The sequence below is a fragment of the Pristis pectinata genome, chromosome 8 (genome assembly GCF_009764475.1).
Source record: "Pristis pectinata isolate sPriPec2 chromosome 8, sPriPec2.1.pri, whole genome shotgun sequence".
Taxonomy (NCBI): domain Eukaryota; kingdom Metazoa; phylum Chordata; class Chondrichthyes; order Rhinopristiformes; family Pristidae; genus Pristis; species Pristis pectinata.
The window spans coordinates 50,419,639-50,438,106 of record NC_067412.1 but is presented as its reverse complement, the minus strand read 5'-3'; the positions used below and the strand labels follow the sequence as shown (position 1 = coordinate 50,438,106).

Genomic DNA, 18,468 nt, shown 5'->3' with positions numbered 1-18,468 from the left:
CATGTTGTGCCGACCTTTAAACCATGCTTAAGACTATCTAACCCCTTCCTTCCACATATCCCTCTATTTTAAATTCCTCCATATGTTTATCTAGCAATCTCTGAACTTGACCAATGTATCTGCCTCCACCACTACCCCAGGCAGCACATTCCATGCACCAACCACTCTCTGGGTGAAAAACCTTCCTCTGACATCTCCCTTGAACTTCCCACCCATTACTTTAAATCCAGGCCCTCTTGTATTGAGCATTGGTGCCCTGGGAAAGAGGTGCTGGCTGTCCACTCCATCTATTCCTCTTAATATTTTGTATACCTCTATCAAGTCTCCTCTCATCCTTCTTCTTTCATCCTCCTTCTATCCAAAGAGTAAAGCCCTAGCTCCCTTAGTCTCTCCTCAAAATCCATACTCTCCAATCCAGGCAGCATCCTGGTAAATCTCCTCTGCACCCTTTCCAACGCTTCCACATCCTTCCTATAATGAGGCGACCAGAACGGAACACAGTACTCTAAGTGTGGTCTAACCAGAGTTTTGGAGAGCTGCATCATTACCTCATGGCTCTTAAACTCGATCCCATGACTTATGAAAGCTAACATCCCATAAGCTTTCTTAACTACCCTATCCACCTGTGAGGCAACTTTCAGTTATCTGTGGATATGAAGCCCCCCCAAGATCCCTCTGCTCCTCCACACTACCCGGTATCCTGCCATTAACCTTGTGCTCCGCCTTGGAGTTTGTCCTTCCAAAGTGTACCACCTCACACTTCTCTGGATTGAACTGCATCTGCCACTTCTCAGCCCAGCTCTGCATCCTATCAATATTACTCTGCAAGCTTCGACAGTCCTCCACACTATCCACAACACCACCGACCTTTGTGTCATCTGCAAACTTGCTAACCCACCCTTCTACCCCCTCATCCAAGTCATTTCTAAATATCACGAAAAGTAGAGGTCACAGAACCAATCTTTGTGGGACACCACTAGTCACAGCTTTCCAATTTGAATGCACTCCCTCAACCACAACCTTCTACTTTCTACAAGCAAGACAATTCTGAATCCACACGGCCAAGCATCCCTGGATCCCATGCCCTCTGACCTTCTGAAGAAGCCTTCCATGTGGAACCTTGTCAAACACTTTATTAAGATCCATGTAGACCACATCTACTGCACTACCCTCATCAATCTTCCTCGTCATCTCCTCAAGGAACCCTATCAGGCTTGTGAGACATGATCTTCCCTTCACAAAGCCATGCTGGATGTCCCTAATTAGTCCATGATTCTCTAAATGCTCATAGATCCTATCTCTTAGAATCCTTTCCAACAGCTTGCCCACCACAGATGTAAGGCTCATTGGTCTGTAATTCCCTGGACTATCCCTACAACTTTTTTTTGAATAAGGGGACAACATTTGCCACCCTCCAATCCTCCGGTACCATTCCCATGGACAATGAGGACTCAAAGATCCTAGCCAACGGTTCAGCAATCTCCTCCCTTGCCTCGCGGAGCAGTCTGGGGATTATTCCGTCGGGCCCCGCGGACTTATCTGTCCTAATATTTTCTAACAACTCCAACACATCCTCTCTCTTGATATCTACATACTCCAGAACATTAACCTTACCAGCACTGTCCTCAGTGTCATCAAGGCCCTTCTCCTTGGTGAATACTGAAGAGAAGTATTCATTGAGAACTTCACCCACTTCCACAGCTTCCAGGCACATCTTCCCACCTTTGTCTCTAATCGGTCCTACCTTCACTCTCGTCATCCTTCTGCTCTTCACGTACATGAAAAAAGCCTTGGGATTCTCCTTAACCCTGCTCACCAAAGCCTTTTCATGTCCCCTTCTTGCTCTCCTCAGCCCCTTCTTAAGTTCCTTCCTTGCTACTCTATATTCCTCAAGAGACCTATCTGATCCCTGCTTCCTAAACCTTATGTATGCTGCCTTCTTCTTCCTAACTAGTTGTTCCACCTCTCGTCACCCATGGTTCCTTCACCCTGCCATTCTTTCTCTGCCTCACCAGGACAAATTTATCCCTAACATCCTGCTAGAGATTCCTGAACAATGGCCACATCTGCATAGTACATTTACCTTCAAAAATGTCATCCTAATTTACACTCTCAAGTTCTAGCCTTATCGCCTCATAATTTGCCCTTCCCCAATTAAATATCTTCCCGTCCTCTCTGCTTCTATCCTTGTCCATGACAATGCTAAAAGTTAGGGAGTGGTGGTCACTGTCCCCCAAATGCTCAACCAATCTGAGGGCATTGTGGAAGCTAGGGAAGAAATTGCAGGGACCCTAGCAGAGATATTTGTATCATCAGTAGCCATGGGTGAGGAAGACTGGAAGGTCGCTGATGTTGTGCCCTTATTTAAGGATGGCTTCAAGGATAGGCCAGGGAACTACACACCAGTGAGCCTGATGACAGTGGTGGCTAAGTCATTGGAGGGGATTGTGAGGGCCAGGATCTACATGCACTTGGAAAGACAAGGACTGATTAAGGATAGTCAGCAAGGCTTTGTGCATGGAAATAGTGTCTCACGAATTTGATGGTGTTATTTTTTGAAGATGTGACCAGGATGATAGATAAGGTTAGCGCAGCAGATGTTGTCTATGTGGACTTTTGCAAGGCCTTTGACAAGTTACCGCATTGTAGGCTGGTCCATAAGTTTTGATCACATGGGATGGAGGGCAAACTAGCGAGTTGGATACAAAACTGGCTTGACAGTAGAAGACAAAGGTTGGTGGCAGATGGTTGTTTTTTTAAGACTGGAGGCCTGTGACCAGCATTGCTGGGTCCAATGTTGTTCATCATTTATATTAATGATTTGGATGAGAATGTAGGTGGCATGGTTAATAAGTTTGTGGATGATACTAAAATTGGTGGTACAGTGGACAGTGAAGAAGGTTATCTAAGATTGCAACAGGATCTTGATCAACTAGGCTAGTGGACTGATGAATGGCTGGTGGAGTTTAATTCAGAAAAATGTGAGGTGTTGCATTTTAGTAAAACAAACCAGAGCAAGACTTACACAGTAAATGGTAGGGTGCTGAGGAGTGTTGTAGAACAGAAAGACCTAGGTATGCAAGTACATAGTTCCTTGGCGACACAAGTAGACAGGGTGTTGAAGAAAGTGTTTGGCATGCTTGCCTTCATCGGTCAGGGAATTGAGTACAGGGGTTGGAATGTCATGTGGTAACACTTTGTTGGTAAAAACCACACTTGGAATATTGTGTGCAATTCTGGACTCCCAGATATATAAAGGATATAACTAACCTGGAAAAGGTGCAGAAGATATTCACAAGAATGTTACCAGGACCGGAGGGTTTGAATTATATGGAGAGGCTGGATAAGTGATAACTTTTTTCCCTGGAGCATAGGAGGCTGAGGGGTGACCTTATGGAAGTTGATAAAATCATGAGGGCATAGATAAGCTGAATAGCCACATTTTTCCCCAGGGTAGAGGAGCCCAAAACTAGAGAGAATAGGTCTAAACTGAGAGGGGAAAGATTTAAAAGGGAGCAGAAAGGCAAATTTTTCACACAGAGGGTGGTGCGTATGTGGAACGAGCTGCCAGAGGAAGTGGTAGAGGCAGATACAGTTACAACATTTAGTAGACATTTGGACAGGTACATAGATAGGAAGGGTTTAGAGGAATATGGGCCAAATGCAAGCAAATGGGACTAACTCAGTTAGGCAATTTGGTCAGCATGGATGGGCCAAAAGGCCTGTTTTCCATGCTGTATAGCTCTATGACTCACTGGATTAATCAAATCCGAGGGAGCAGAAGAAGGCAGCTTCCTCTATCCACCTGTCCTCACAGTGGATGCTTTCCAATTACTTTAACATGGTAGACCTTTAGGAAGAAACCCCAAACTACAAAATTAGTATCCTCAGACAACATTCCCTGGGCTTAAACGGAGAAGCAGGAGTTGATTCAGTTCACAAAAAATAACATTATCACCTGAGCAAAGAGACTCATCAACAAAAGAATAAAGATATAACAAAAATTCTATTATGCAGTCTTCCAGTACTGGAATGATATTCCTCTGAAGGGCTCATTACTGCAGATAATTAAAACAAACAGCTTGCTGCCCAAGAAAGATTGCAAGCAGAAGACTATCATACAGAAGCATTATGGCCAGGACCTGCCACACTGATCTACCTTTTCTGGATTCATCAATCTCTATTTGCCACTTGAAGCTGGCCTAATCCAGTTCAGTGAGGTCCCGTGTAGCAGCAACACCATGTGTGATGTCTCTCTGAACTAGAACAATGCCTATCCATGAAATGACTGCAACATCTTTGACAGAAGGTTGGTCACAGCCCCAGGGATTAGTGGCTGTCAATCCAGCCAATGACCTTGAAGACTTTGGAATGTCCCAGACATTCAAAGATTAAAACTTCAATTAAAAATATTTTTAAAAACTAATTTAACATTAAATATCTTAAAAAGACTTCATTTAAAAACATTAATTCAAACATTTAAAAATTGTAACTGACCTTATAGTTTTCTTTGTACCTTCCAGATGTCCCTCTCCATTGATGTGAATGGGCTCACAGTTTGTGCACCAGGTCTAACCTGGTAACTTTACCAGCATAAGTGATGGTCGGGGGGGGTGGGGGGGCGAGTAAAGGATATGCTGGTGGTACAGTGGTTTTGCTTCCAGACCAGTAACCCAGACACCTGGACAAAAAATCTAGAGCTCAGAATAAAATCCTACCAATTAATGATGTGGTTCTTAAAAAAATTTCTCTGTAAAATAAAAAGTCTCTGCAGCAATGGCTACAAAACTACAGGATTGTTGTTAAGAAGCCAAGACTGAGAAATGCCAACAGCTCTGTACACAACTGCCAGTATTTCCCAGCTGCGATAGCAGTCTGGGATATCCACCTGCAATAATTTCTGCACTTGAATGAAGAAAGTAATTCGATAACTTCTATTTGTAAATATCAAAAGTGTCATCAAATTTGGTAATGCCACTCTTACCTAAACCTGCAAATTGAGTGTCCAGTCCCAGAGTGAGCAGCATGAAGAAGAACAAGATGGACCATAGAGGTGCCCACGGAAGGTGTATTAAAGCCTCTGGATAGGCAATGAAAGCCAAACCAAAACCTAAATAGTGGATACAATTGCAGTTAATAGCCCTTAAAGATATACATATTGTGAACACAAGCAGGTGTATTTCATCTTGGGGGTGATGCAAAATATATTGGAATGTGCACCAATATTCAAAGCAGCTGATTTTTAAACTTTATTGAGGTGGTATATGCATCCAAGTATATTATGATTACTCATGATTCATTGCTAAATCTAATAAGATTTTCTCCTTCACTGGTTCTAGACATAGATTTACAGCCACAATGGGTAGAAGGATGGTGGGGGTAGGCAAGGGAGTGCTGCATAAAAAGTAGTACTTAAAGAAGTAATATCAGAGTTGAGACCTTGATTTTATTTTTCAAAGACCTACTCAAGCAAGTTCGCTTTAAGCAACAGGAAAGCAGACACACAAAGATTGTAAAGACTTCTTTCTGCATGAATGGTACCATCTAAGATGCATCACATCTACCGGATTCAAAATTATAGAAGTAGCATTCAGATAATGCCACTGCTCAGAGCTGGATTCTTCTGTGCAATCGTGTAACAAATGAATAAAGAACCCAAAAAGAAAATCACAGCCTTCATGGAATCTGTAGTGAGTCCATTGATTTTTCATAGAAATTTAATTGCATAGTTTACAACAGAGCCTAATCCAATTTCTGGGCAACTATTTTCATACATGAACAACACTGCATACCAAACTGGACAAAAGTTAGTCTCCTAGAAATCTTATCTTATTAAGACCATTCTCTCTTTGCTTGTATAACTCTGTATTTATTCATTCTACCACTTCACATTCATAGCAAGGGGTCTACACAGTATTCCCACCACAGTCCTAAATCCTTTCCAATTTTTTAAAATTAATTTTGGCAATAAAGTCTGCACTGCCTGAATTGTCTTTATGTCCATTTCTAAGATGACCTTCACCTTTTTGTAAACTTTATAACATGGGATATTTAATTCCCAGGCCTGAATGTCTTGCAGACTCAGTAATGACACTAATGTCATACCTGCCAAATAGTTTGCCTGCATTCTTTTAATTTTTTCTTGATTGTCTCTGTTAATATACAGAAAACTTCTTTAGGCCAGAAACCCCAAAGTATTTTCTGATATAATGTCTTGTTCAAAGATGTATTCATTTATCCCAGTTAGTTCATTACTTTGCATCTGTTTTATTTCCCCATTAACTGTGGTGCTAAAACAAATTCTGACTGTTGGATTGGTTAGACAATTTTTATTTATTTTACAACTATTATTAATGTTCACTAACTAGGTAGAACTGTTTTTGCAATGTTAACTAGAATACAGAAGGGTATAGATAATGTACAGAGTACAAAACAAGAGATATGGCATTTTGCAAATGGGAGTAGAGTGGTGCTGCTCTGGTACTTTATTTGTTCTTGATGAGTTAACCTGATAAATAGACATAGTAGGGCACCTCGGACCTGTAGTACGCACACCCTGTACCATGGAAGAACTTCAGGATACTTCCCCTGCCTGCATTACTACAGGTGCAAGGTCACCAACTGGAAGAGCTCAAGCTCTAGGTTTCGGAGCATGAGCAACAGTCTGCAATCCATCCACGAGGCTGACTGTTGTGCGAGCTGCTCATTTCAGGAGTGGTCAATTTACTAGAAACTGAAACTTACTGGACTGCTAGCTGGAGGTCTGGGTGACATCCAGATGAAGGAGAAAACCCAGCTGGGGAGTTCAGGGGACCCCAAAGGGTATCTTGTACTTTGATCGATATTTGATTCAGAATATTGATGGTGACTGCAGACAAATCTAACACTGCAACACTGAGTAGTTTAGCTGTACAGGGAAGAGAAGGAGCTGAAAGAGAGAAATCAAAAAAATTAGTTATGGAGGGTTCTATAGTTCGAGGAACAACTCTACCTTCCTGGTGCCAGGTTTGAGAACATCACAGTGTGACTGCAGAACATTATGGGGTAGGAGGATAAATTGCTAGAATTTGTGGTCCATCTCAATAACATAAAAAGAAAATGGAGTGAGGTCCTGCAGGTGAATCTCATTGAGTTACAAGAAATAAAGAAGGACCTCAAAAGTAGTAATTTCTAGAATATTTCTGGTGCCATGAGATAGACATAGGCGAAAGTAGGCCTATCAATGGGTGAGCAATTTTGTGTAAACATTTATAAATCAGTTATACTTAATATAGTTATGTAAAAAGACAAGAATAATGTAGGAGAAAGATTTCTAAATTGCGTTAAGACCAATTTTACAACACTGAAGTGATTTAGCAAAAATGAACTGGAAGCAGCTACTTAAAGTTAAATCAATCCCACCAGTGAGACGTATTTAAAAAGCAGATACAAAGGGTTCTGGGTAAGTTTGTTCCCACAAAGAAAAATGGTGGAATAGGCAAATCTAGGCCCCCTGGTGACAAGGAGTATAGCGGGTACAATAAGACAGAAAAGAGCTGCTTATATCGTCTCTTATTAATCTCTTTTAAACCTGTAAATGTACCTGCCTCTACCACCTCCTCTGGCAGCTCATTCCACACACCCACCACTTTGTGTGAAAAAACTTGCCCCTCAGGTCCCCTTTAAATCTTTCCCCTTTCAGCTTAAATTTATGCCATCTTGTTTTAAACTTCCCTACGCTGAGGAAACAACTATGATTATCTACTCTATATATGCCCCTTATAATTTTATAAACCTCCACATGGACTTTCCTCAGCTTCTTTCATTTCAGGGAAAACTGTCCAGGCCTATCCAATTGCTACTTATAACTCAAACCCTCCAGTCCAGGCAAAATTCCTGTGAATCTTTTCTGTATCCTAATTGGCTTAATCACATGTTTCCTGAAGTGTGGTGACCAGAACCACATACAACACTCCAAGTGCAGCCTAACCAACGATTTGTACAACTGCAACATGATGTCCCAACTTCTTCACCACTCTGTTGAACTGTGTCTCCACTTTCAGCAAACTGGGAAGTTGCAGTTGTACCCCAAGGTCTTGCTGTTCAATAACACTTCTTAAGGCCCTGCCATTCTCTGTGTCTGTCTCGTTTAACTTCTCAAAATGCATCACTTTGCACTTGTATGAGTTAAATTCCATCAGCCATTCCCTTGCCCACTTTCCCAGTGGATCGAGATCCTCTTGTAACCTTAGACAACCTTCTGCACTGTCCACTACGCCACCGATTCTGGTGTCATCTGCAAACTTATTAAAACTGCCACATACATTCTCTTCCAAATCATCAATAAATATGATGAATAACAAAAGCACCCAGCACTGATCCCTGCAACACACTATAGGTTGCAGATCTCTGATATGAAAAGCAACCCTCCACTACTACCCTGTGCCTCCTATCACCAAGCCAATTTTGTTTCTGATTTGCTTTCTCACCCCGGATGTCATGTATTTCAACCTTCTGGACAGACCACCATGCAGGACTTTATCAAAGGCCTTGCTAAAATCCATGCAGACAAGATCCACCACCTTGCCTTCACTAATCCTCTTGGTCACCTGAAAAAGCTCAATCAAATTTGTGAGACATTGTGAACAAAGCCATTCTGACTTCCCCTAATCAGTCCTTGCCTTCCAAAATGCATATAAATTCAAGCCCTCAGAACCTCTGAGTAACTTTTGCACCATTGACATAAGGCTCACCAGCCTGTAGTTCCCTGGCTCGTCCTTGCAGCCCTTCGGAAATAAAGGCACAGCATTAGGCATCCTCCAGTCTTCCAGCATCACACCCTTGGCTCGCAAAGATATAAAAATCTCTGCAAGGCCCTAGCGATCTCCTCCCTTTTCATAATGTCCTAGGATACATCTGGTCAGGCACCAGGAGTTCATCCTCCTTTATGAACCTCAAGCTTGCCAACACCTCCTCCTTCATGATGACGATATGCTTCAGGATACCACTGTTCTCTTCCTTGAACTCACTAGCTTCCATGTCCTTCTCCAGTGTTCTATTTACAAAGGTTGTTATTTGTGTTCCTAGGTTTTAGAATCCATTGGAACTCCCAGACGGAAGTCTCCTCCTCCTTCTCCTTCTCCTGCCAGAAGGCTTTTTGTTCCAAAATGGCATGGTTAGTGTTTGCACAGTCCTCACCCTCACCCTTAGCTATTACATTGCATTGATTGGATAGAATCAATTTCTGAGGAACATTGTCTCCATTTTGCTTGCATTTCTTAATGATATTTAAAATCAGACTGAGGTTGGGAGTAAATTCTCAACGTACAATTCCCTCACTCCTGTGTTGTTTCCAACTCACACTCCACAGCAATGGCTAAGCTGGAGAGATTCAAGAATGGGTTATCAACCACAGTCATACTTGCTCAGGAATGGTCTTGTTGTCCACAATCTCCCACATACAGCACTTAGGCTACATCCTGCTCTATCATATCTTGATCCAAGTTAGTTACATTTAACTTATTATTCTGTTACAAGATGTTCTTTCTTAGCCCTTTAACATCAACCAAACATTATAAACATTTAAAGTTTTGGACATTATTTGATCTAAAGTTACATGAACAATTATAAGTACTGGAGGCAAAAGCAAAATTCACCATCCAATTTTGACCAAATTCTCAATGTCACAGTTTACAATCTTTCACATTTTGGACCATTCTGGGCTACCATCTTTAACATTAGCCATTTGTTAAATATTTTCTGTGATGTATTTATAAATCACACATGTATTGAGACTATAATTACACTGACACGATAATATGAACCACTGACAAGCAACTATGTCTTTATAACACAAATCACTGACTTTTATCCCTCATCACTGACCCAGAACATGGATCAATAAAAGAAATTATTAACACCATGTTAGATAAATAAGTTAGATAAATGTTATATATAAATAAATAATCACTGACATTATAGGGGCATTGGGAGATGGAATTTAATTCTGATAAGTGCAAGGAGATAGAGTTCGGGAGCACTAATGAGGGTAGGATGCACATAAGGAATGGCAGAGTCTTACGGAGCATTAAGAAATGGTGGGACCTCAGTGTACAAGGATGCCCAAAGGTTGCAGCACTGGTGAAGAAGGCATATGTGATATTTGCCTTCATTAGCTGGGGCATGGAATAAAAAAAGCAGGAAGTTTATGGTACCTCTTTACAAAATATTTGTTAAGCCATAGCTGGGAGCATTGTGTTCAGCTCTTGTTGCCACACTGTAGGAAGACATGATTGCACTGGAGAGGAAACTCACCAGGATGTTGCCTGGGGTGAGGCTTTTTGTTTTAAGGAAAGACTGGATAGGATGGGTTTGTTTTTCTTGGAACAGAGAAGGCTGAGGGAGGACCTCAACCGAGAATGGACCAAATCCTGGTAAATGGGATGCAATGATGGTCAGCATGGACATGCTCGGCCGATGGGCTTTGTGTTTGCAATGTATGAATCTATGACTTTATATTAAGAAAGATATAGAGAAAGATCAAAATGATCAACAGCCAGCTCTTTGCAGGAAGAGGAGGAGGCAGAGAGTGAACCACCTCACGTTTTTCCACATTATACCGGCTGTGTACTTGCCCATTCACTTAGCCTGTCTATATCCCTTGAAAACTTGCTGCATCACCCTCATAATTCATACTACCACCTAGTTTGGTACCATCTGCAAAGTAAATACATTGCACTTCATTCCCTCATCGAAATCATTGATATAGGTTATGAATAGATGGCTCTTAGCAGCAACCTCTGAGCACCCCATTGGACCTCCCAACCAAAATGAACTGTTTAATGCCACTTTTTTTCTTCTTCTGTCCATTAATCAGTCCTCAATCCACAACAGAATATTGTCTCCAATACAGTGCACTCCACTATTGTTTAATAATCTCTTATGTGACACTTTATGAAGGGCCTTCTGAAAATCCAGGTATATCACATGAACTGGTTCACCCTCATCTATTCTGCTAATTAAAAGTTCAAAAATATTGAAGATATTTGTTAGATGCTATTTCCCACTCATAAATCCACATTTATTCTGCCCAGTTTATTATATTTCATTTTTCCTCATGATACCAAAGAACACCATTCAGCCCATCAAGTCTATTCTGGCTCTAAGAGTAATCCCATTGATCTATTTATTTCCCTGTAATCTATTCCCTCACCCATACTCATTAGCACCCTTCCCCCAACCAGCTCTGATTTTAGCCTCAACTCTGCATTCCCATCCACCAACAGTAACCTTTCAGCTCCTAGTTTATCAAGAACATATTAACCTCGCCTTAAAATATTCAAAGACTCTGCTGCCAACAGCTTTTGAGGAATTATAACAACTCAAGAGCCACTAAAAGAAAAAAATCTCATCACCTGTCTTAGACAGGCAGTCCCTTATTTTTTTTATATATAAACTGTGATGTCTATTTGTGAATTCCCCTACAAGAACAAACTTCCCCTCTGCATCCACCCTTCCATCTCTCCACATCTGCCCTGCCATCTTTCCACTGGATCTTATATGGTTCAATTATGTCAGTTCCACTCTTCTAAATTCCAGTCAATACAAGGTTAGCCTATACAACCTTTCATCAGAAGACAATCTATCCATTCCCAGTATTCGTACTATAAACCTTAACTGCTTCCAACACATCAGCATCTTTCCTTGAATAAGGAGATCAACACTGCATACAGTACTCAAGATGCAGCCACACCTTTGCTCTATACAACTGAAGCATAACCTCCACATTTTTGTTTTCAATTCCCCTGGCATCAAACAATAACATTCTCTTGGCTTCTTAATCACTTGTTCTGCCTCCATACTACCCCTTTGCAAATCATGAACGGGGGGCACCCATATCCCCTTGTATCTCAGAGCTCAACAATATCTCACCATTTTGATAATACAAATTTTTAAAACTATTTTTACCTGCAAAAATGGACAATTTCATAAATCCTATACTCCACATGCCCACTTGCTTAACCTATCTCTATCCTTTTATATGATCCTTTTGTCCTCTTTACTACTTTCCAAATTTAGCAACTGTACCATTGGTGCCTTTATTCCAATCAGTTATATCAATTGTAAAAAGGTGTGTTTTCAGCACCAAACCTCTCTAGCATTTTGCCAAATAGAAGAAAACCATGCCTACTCTCTGTTCCCTGCAGCCAATCTTCTATCCACACCAATATGTTACTTCCTATAGCATAGCTTTTATTTGTTATGATAAACCAAAGGCTGGTTACAGGGTGGCAGGGCTATATGTTGTTAACATGATACTAGACTTCTCTGCACACATGAATGCAAGCAATGCCATGTTATCACATGAAATGTAACAGAGTACATCACTGGCATGATCAAAAAATGAACAATCAATGGAGGACCCCAAGAGTATTTGCCAGAGTGAGTTTCAAGATGCACAATGGTCTCCACTATTCAATACAACCTCACCCATTGTTGCCAATTAAGTATAGCAGATGATAAAACAAACCAGACAAAGACTTTGTCCAACAACTATACTTCTTCATTAATCATGATTAGTCAAACAACTCAAAGATTCACTATGTGGTGCTCATTAACTTATCAGTTTCACACCTCTTAATTATACTGCTCTTTACTTTCACAACTTCCAAAACCCACAACTTGTATTCAGAAATTACCCTCTCTTGATGAACCTGGCCTGGGTTCGATCTTGGCGAGTTCTTCTGAGTCCCTGACTCAGGGTCTCCTTCAGTGGTTGCTCTTCACAGTCACTGCTGCTGATCATCTCATAAGACATCTTATTATACATTTCTTCACATACCTTCCAAACATTGCTTAGTTCTTTGTTGCCATTTACACAGATGTAATCCCAATTCTTATCCATATGGATATGTGTTTCTTCAAGTTCTTGCTGGCATCACCCTACAATTACTTCAATTATTTTGTTCCTTAATCAGCAGAATGTTTGTTTGTGCTTTTTTGTAACACGCCAAATCATACTTTCGACAAGATGGCAGTTCCCAAAAGCATCATCATTTGCTTGTTTTGTCTTCTGGATAGCTCACAGTAGGATGGGTTCCAATGGGATAGTCCACAGGGATGTAAAGATATCTCAGCTATGTTCTCAATTGATATTGACTGGGTGTTGATTACCTAATCTTACTTCACTGTTTCTTTGTTCTGTGGTTCCCAACATCTCTTCCTAGCCAGCAGTGTGTCCTCCCAGAGCCTGATGGGATACTTAACATCACTCTGGTTCCCCGTAGAGGTGCTCAGCCTTCACCATCAGGAGAAAGTGGGTCAGATAAAGGAGAAAGATGAGGAAGAGGTGGAGGAGAAGGAAGAATAAGATAAGATTGACAGTTCTTTTCTGGCCCAGCTGTCCATGCCAGTAAATACAATTCCAATTCTCCATTTATCATTGAACATCAGAGCATCTTTGGTTATAATGCAAAAGTAAGCCAATACATAATAAACATTCCAAACAAACTTTACGAATCAAATTATGCCACATTGCAAAGAAGCATCAGCTAATCACGATGGTACAATCTGTATTGCCAAAGTGGTGTTGTTTTCCCAAATACTTTTAGGCAGTGCTTCCCCATGGCAATAGTAAAGTGTAGAATGGCGGTGCCATTCAGTGGAAGGTGGCTTTGGAGGACAACCTTGATTTCAACAGGAGAGGTAATACTCGGGGTTGGATGGCTCACAGGTAAATGCAGTTGTGAAGTGATAGGTTTTGAGATCAAGGGTGGTGACATCATGAGAGGACAGTAGACTCATGCTTCAAGGGGTTACTGCCACTCCCTTAGAGTTACACCTCAGTAATACCAGCAAAGCACCAGAGAGTAGTTTTCTTAATTGCTGTAGCAGTCCACACATCACTTTGAATCTAGATAGCCAGAGATATACAGTAATGGTGGAGTCCGAGCTTGCATAGTCAGAAGCTGATATTGCATGACAGAAGTTCACCGCAGACTCCTCCATGTTCCTTAACAATGCATTCAGGCCTTCTGGCAGCTCTGCTAATGCACCAAGCACTCTGCTGTGAACACCCATCACCTTCATCCAAACCCATCAAATCTCCTGCAGAATAACTTGAGTAAACTTTCCCCTTACCCTGGCTGCATGCTGCTTGTTGCCAATGACTCAATGTGTTCAGAAAAGGAGAGGAAGATGAAGCCTCATGCCAAAACATGTTATAGGGTAGTAGCATCCTACTGCACTTTCAAAATTCAGTTCTTTTGACCCATTTCAGAAGTGGAATGGAACATACAGTCCCTACAACATGGGGTGTTTCACATTAATAAATGGGAGCTAATGTCCAGTTATTGGTGTCAAACACCCCATGTTGCAGGGGCTGTATGTTCCATTCTTCACCTAGTCTCTCTGTTTTCTCTTCTTTTAGAGTTTAATAAGGTTGTAATGAAGAAACCAGAAAGGTCAGGGTTATGGTGTGGAAGATGGAGAAAGCAGGAAAAAGATTGTGGAATGAGAAACAAAGAATAAAAGGTGCAGTTAAATAGCACCTTTAAATCACTTGTAAAATATATTGCAAAGCACTTTACAGCCAATGACATACTTTTAAGTGTAGCTTCTGTTGCTGTTGCAGCCAACAGCAAGATTCCACAATCTGCAACATGATTTTGAGCAGATAATTCTATAAATTTCCCATGGTCCTCATCCAAAAAGCCTACATAGACCTTTTACTCAATAGAGCAGGTGGGGCTTTGATTTAACATTTTATCTAAAGAACAGCATCTCAAAGAGTGCAAACAGGGTGAAAGGAAAGGAACAAAGGAACTCCTCCTCTGTTCTATCTGGGGAAAGGTGGAGTAGGAACAGAAGTGTGGAAAATGGAGGCGATGCGGATGCGGGCTTCATCAACCACAGTAGAGGGTAAGCCATGTTTCCCAGAAAGGGATGGTTCAGATGTCCTGGAGTGGAAAGCCTCATCTCGAGAACAGATGCACCTGGGCAGTCTACAACCCAACAGCATGAACATCGAATTCTCCAATTTCAGGTAAACCCACCCACTTCCACCTCCCCACATTCCTTCCTCTCTCCTTCTGATCCATCCAGATCCTCTCTCACACACTCTTCTTTCCACACACACCCCACCCTGCCACAGCCCCTTTTACCTGGTTTCTTTGTCCTCACCCACCTGGTTCCATCTGTCTATCACAAACAACATTTCTAACATCTCTCTACCTTTTTCTGGATCTCTCTCTCTGTCTCAGGAGACAAACTATCCACTGACATTTACTATAAACCCACCAACACTCACAGCTACTTGACTACACCTCCTCCCACATTGTTTCTTTTAAGGACACCATCATTTTCCCTCCTTTTCTCAGCCTCCAATTCATCTGTTCTCGAGATGAGGTTTTTGACTCCAGAAATATCCTCCTCTTTCAGGAAACATGGCTTCTCCTCTATTGTGATTGATGGAGCCCTCACCACATCTCCTCCATTTCCTGCACTTCTGCTCTCACACCCCCACCTCCCAGACAGAACAGAGATAGAGTTCCCCTGGTTCTTACCTTTCACCCAACCAGTCCCCGCACCCAGCACATAATTTTCCCTTACTTCTTCCAGCTACAATGCGATCCCACCACCAGTCGCATCTTCCCTTCCCTACCCCCTTCTGCAGGACACTCTCTCTATCTGTCACTTCCTAGTTTATCCCTCATCAGCCCCTGGCACTTTCTACTGCAATCATAGGAGGTGTAACACTTGCCCCAACACCTCCTCCCTTATCTCCATCCAGGGATCTAAACAGCCCTTCGAAGTGAGGCAAAAATTCACATGCACCTCCTCCAACCTTGTCGGTCTTATTCCATGCTTGTGATGAGGCTTTCTCTACAATGCCAAAACCAACATATAGACTAGGCAACTGCTTTCCCAAGCACCTGCTCTCTGTCTGCAATGACCATCTTGAGCTCCCGGTTGCAAGCCATTTTAACTCCCCCCCCCCCCCAGCCCCCCAACACCAACCTGTCTGTCCTCAGCTTCCTCCAGTGCCAGGGTGAAACCAAACGTAAACTACAGGAACAACATCTCATGTTCCACCTGGGTAGTGAACAACCTAATGGCATGAATATTAAATGCTCAAATTTCAGGTAACTCTTCTCTCTTGTTCACCCCCTTCTTTCCAACCACCCACACCCCCAGCCCCGTGTTTCTTTCTCCTCCCCTATCTGGTTCCACCTGCCTGTCACCCACTGGATCCCCTATCCGTTCACCCCACTTTTCCCATCTGTCCACCATCTGTCCCTTATCTGGTTCCACCTGTCACCTTCCAGTCTTATCAGATCCAATAATCTGCCTTTATTGTCTCTACTTGTCACCTCCCAGCCTCTGTTGCAATCTCCACCCTTCCCTATCCCACTTACCCATCAATCCCTTCTCACCTGGATCCCCTTTCACTTGCCAGCTCCTGCCTTACCCCTCCCCTTCACATCTTTATGCTGGATTTATCTCTTCTACAATCTCAGTCCTGATGCAGGGTCTAGACCTGAACTGTTCACTTTCCCTTTGCCTCCACAGATGCTGCCTGACCTGTTCCTCCAGCAGCGTTTTGTTGCTCTCAGTTGTACCATTTTCCTTCAGCAGTGTGTTGGAATGTTGGCTTATAGTTCTGAGTCTAAGTTATAGAGATGGAAGTTGAAATCAGACCTTCTGACTCAGTCATCATTCAGTTGGTGTTACTCTAACACTGGAAGGGACTGGGATGCGGGGAGGAGATCTGGATATGATAACAGGATCATTTTCTGTGATAACTCATTAGATAGTAACAGCAGTCTTAATGATTGAAACATCCGTCCCTATACCTCCTCCCTCAACACCATCCAGGAAGCTAAACAGCCCTTCCAGGTGAGGTAGAGGTTCACTTGCAACTCCTTCAACCTAGTCTATTGCATTTGGTGCTTGCAATGTGGCCTCCTCTGCATCGGGGAAACAAATGTAGACTAGGCAACCTTTTTGTGAAGCACCTATGCTCTGTCCACAATGACCATCTTGCATTTCCAGTTGCATTTCATTTTAATTCCCTTCCCATTCTCACATCGACCCATCTGTCCTTGACTTTCTCCATTATAATGGTGAGGCCAAACGCAAGCTAGAAGAACAAAATCTTCCAGTTCTAGGCTATCACTTGGTATGAACATCGAATTTTACAGTTTCAGGTAACCCACATCCCCTGTGTTCCTTTCCCACTCCTAGTGGTCCACTTAGGATCTCTCTCCCTTTGTTCACTATTTCCATTCTCCCCCCCACTGCCCGTTACCCTCCACCATCTAGTTCCATCTGCTCATCATCCATACACTATCTACCTGCGTTTCTTCTCCCTTGGCCTACCTTTCATATCCTCTATTTCTATTTTCCCTATCCCCTTCCCCCACCTGGCTCCATCTACCCATCATCTCCTACCTTACCTGATTCCACCTATAACCTACCAGCCCTTGTCTCACCCCTCCTTCTCACTTCTTTATACTTGCCATCTTCCCTCTACTGAGTCCTGATGCAGGGACTCAGTCCAAAACATTGACCATCCCTTTGCTTCCATGGATGATGCTTGACCTGTTGAGTTCCTCCAGCAGTTTGTCTTGTCAGTAGGTTTCTGAATGGTCCATTAACCCTATGCTAATGCAGGATAGCTCTCCTCTTCTCCACGTCCAGCACCAAGGCCTCCAATTTTTCGCTGGAAAACTGTAAAGCCCAGTCTCTTGTGTGTTGTGAGATTCAGATAAGTCTCTCAGTTCAGGTTCAGTTGTAGAATGCCTGCCACACCTGTTGCAGCCACAGTGCAATTCTCTATTTCAAGAGGTGCAGCTTTAACTAATACATGCTAGCACTAGGTGGTACTTGAAATTAGGTGTCTTGCTGAGGTAATAACAAGCTCATTGAGGTTAGTGCTTATACAAGATGAACTGGCAGCACATACTGTATATCATGTGCAAACTGCACAGAAGCAAAATCTGTATCAGTTTTTGGAGTAATCCTTATTTTTCTCCTTTATCAAGCATTGCATGGTGGTGCAGCAGTTAGTGATGCTACCTCACAGCTCCAGGGAGCCATGTCCGATCTTGACCTCGGGTGCTGACTTGGTGCAGTTTACAAATTCTCCCTGTGACTGCATAGGTTTCCCTCAGGTGCTCTCTTTCTGCCCACATCCTACAGAGATGCTGGTGGGTTAATTGGCTACTGTAAGTTTTCCCTCAGTAAAGATTAATGACATTAAGAATCAAAGGGAAGTTGAGAAATGAGAAAAAGTTGTTGGGGTACTAGGAAAAACAAAGTGATGAGGAATGGGACTAATAGGATTGCTTCCCTCAGAGCAATCATTGGAGCTGTTGGGGCAAATGGCCTCCATCTGTACCACTATAAGAACACAGTAACAGATGCTACACAGGATATTTTGGCAGATTTCACATTTCCTTCGCAAACTTCAGATAAACAAAATACATT

General features: G+C 42.3%; 1 protein-coding gene across 4 annotated transcripts in view; it reads right to left on the bottom strand.

Annotated features, from left to right (window-relative positions):
* Nucleotides 1–18,468, bottom strand: part of LOC127573553 (sodium- and chloride-dependent neutral and basic amino acid transporter B(0+)-like) — a 66,243-nt gene that overhangs the window by 13,090 nt on the left and 34,685 nt on the right. For all 4 annotated transcript variants that reach the window (XM_052021890.1, XM_052021892.1, XM_052021893.1 and 1 more), the window contains one exon: nucleotides 4,985–5,110. In XM_052021890.1, the coding sequence (XP_051877850.1) occupies nucleotides 4,985–5,110 (126 nt within the window). The remainder of the gene's footprint in view (nucleotides 1–4,984; nucleotides 5,111–18,468) is intronic.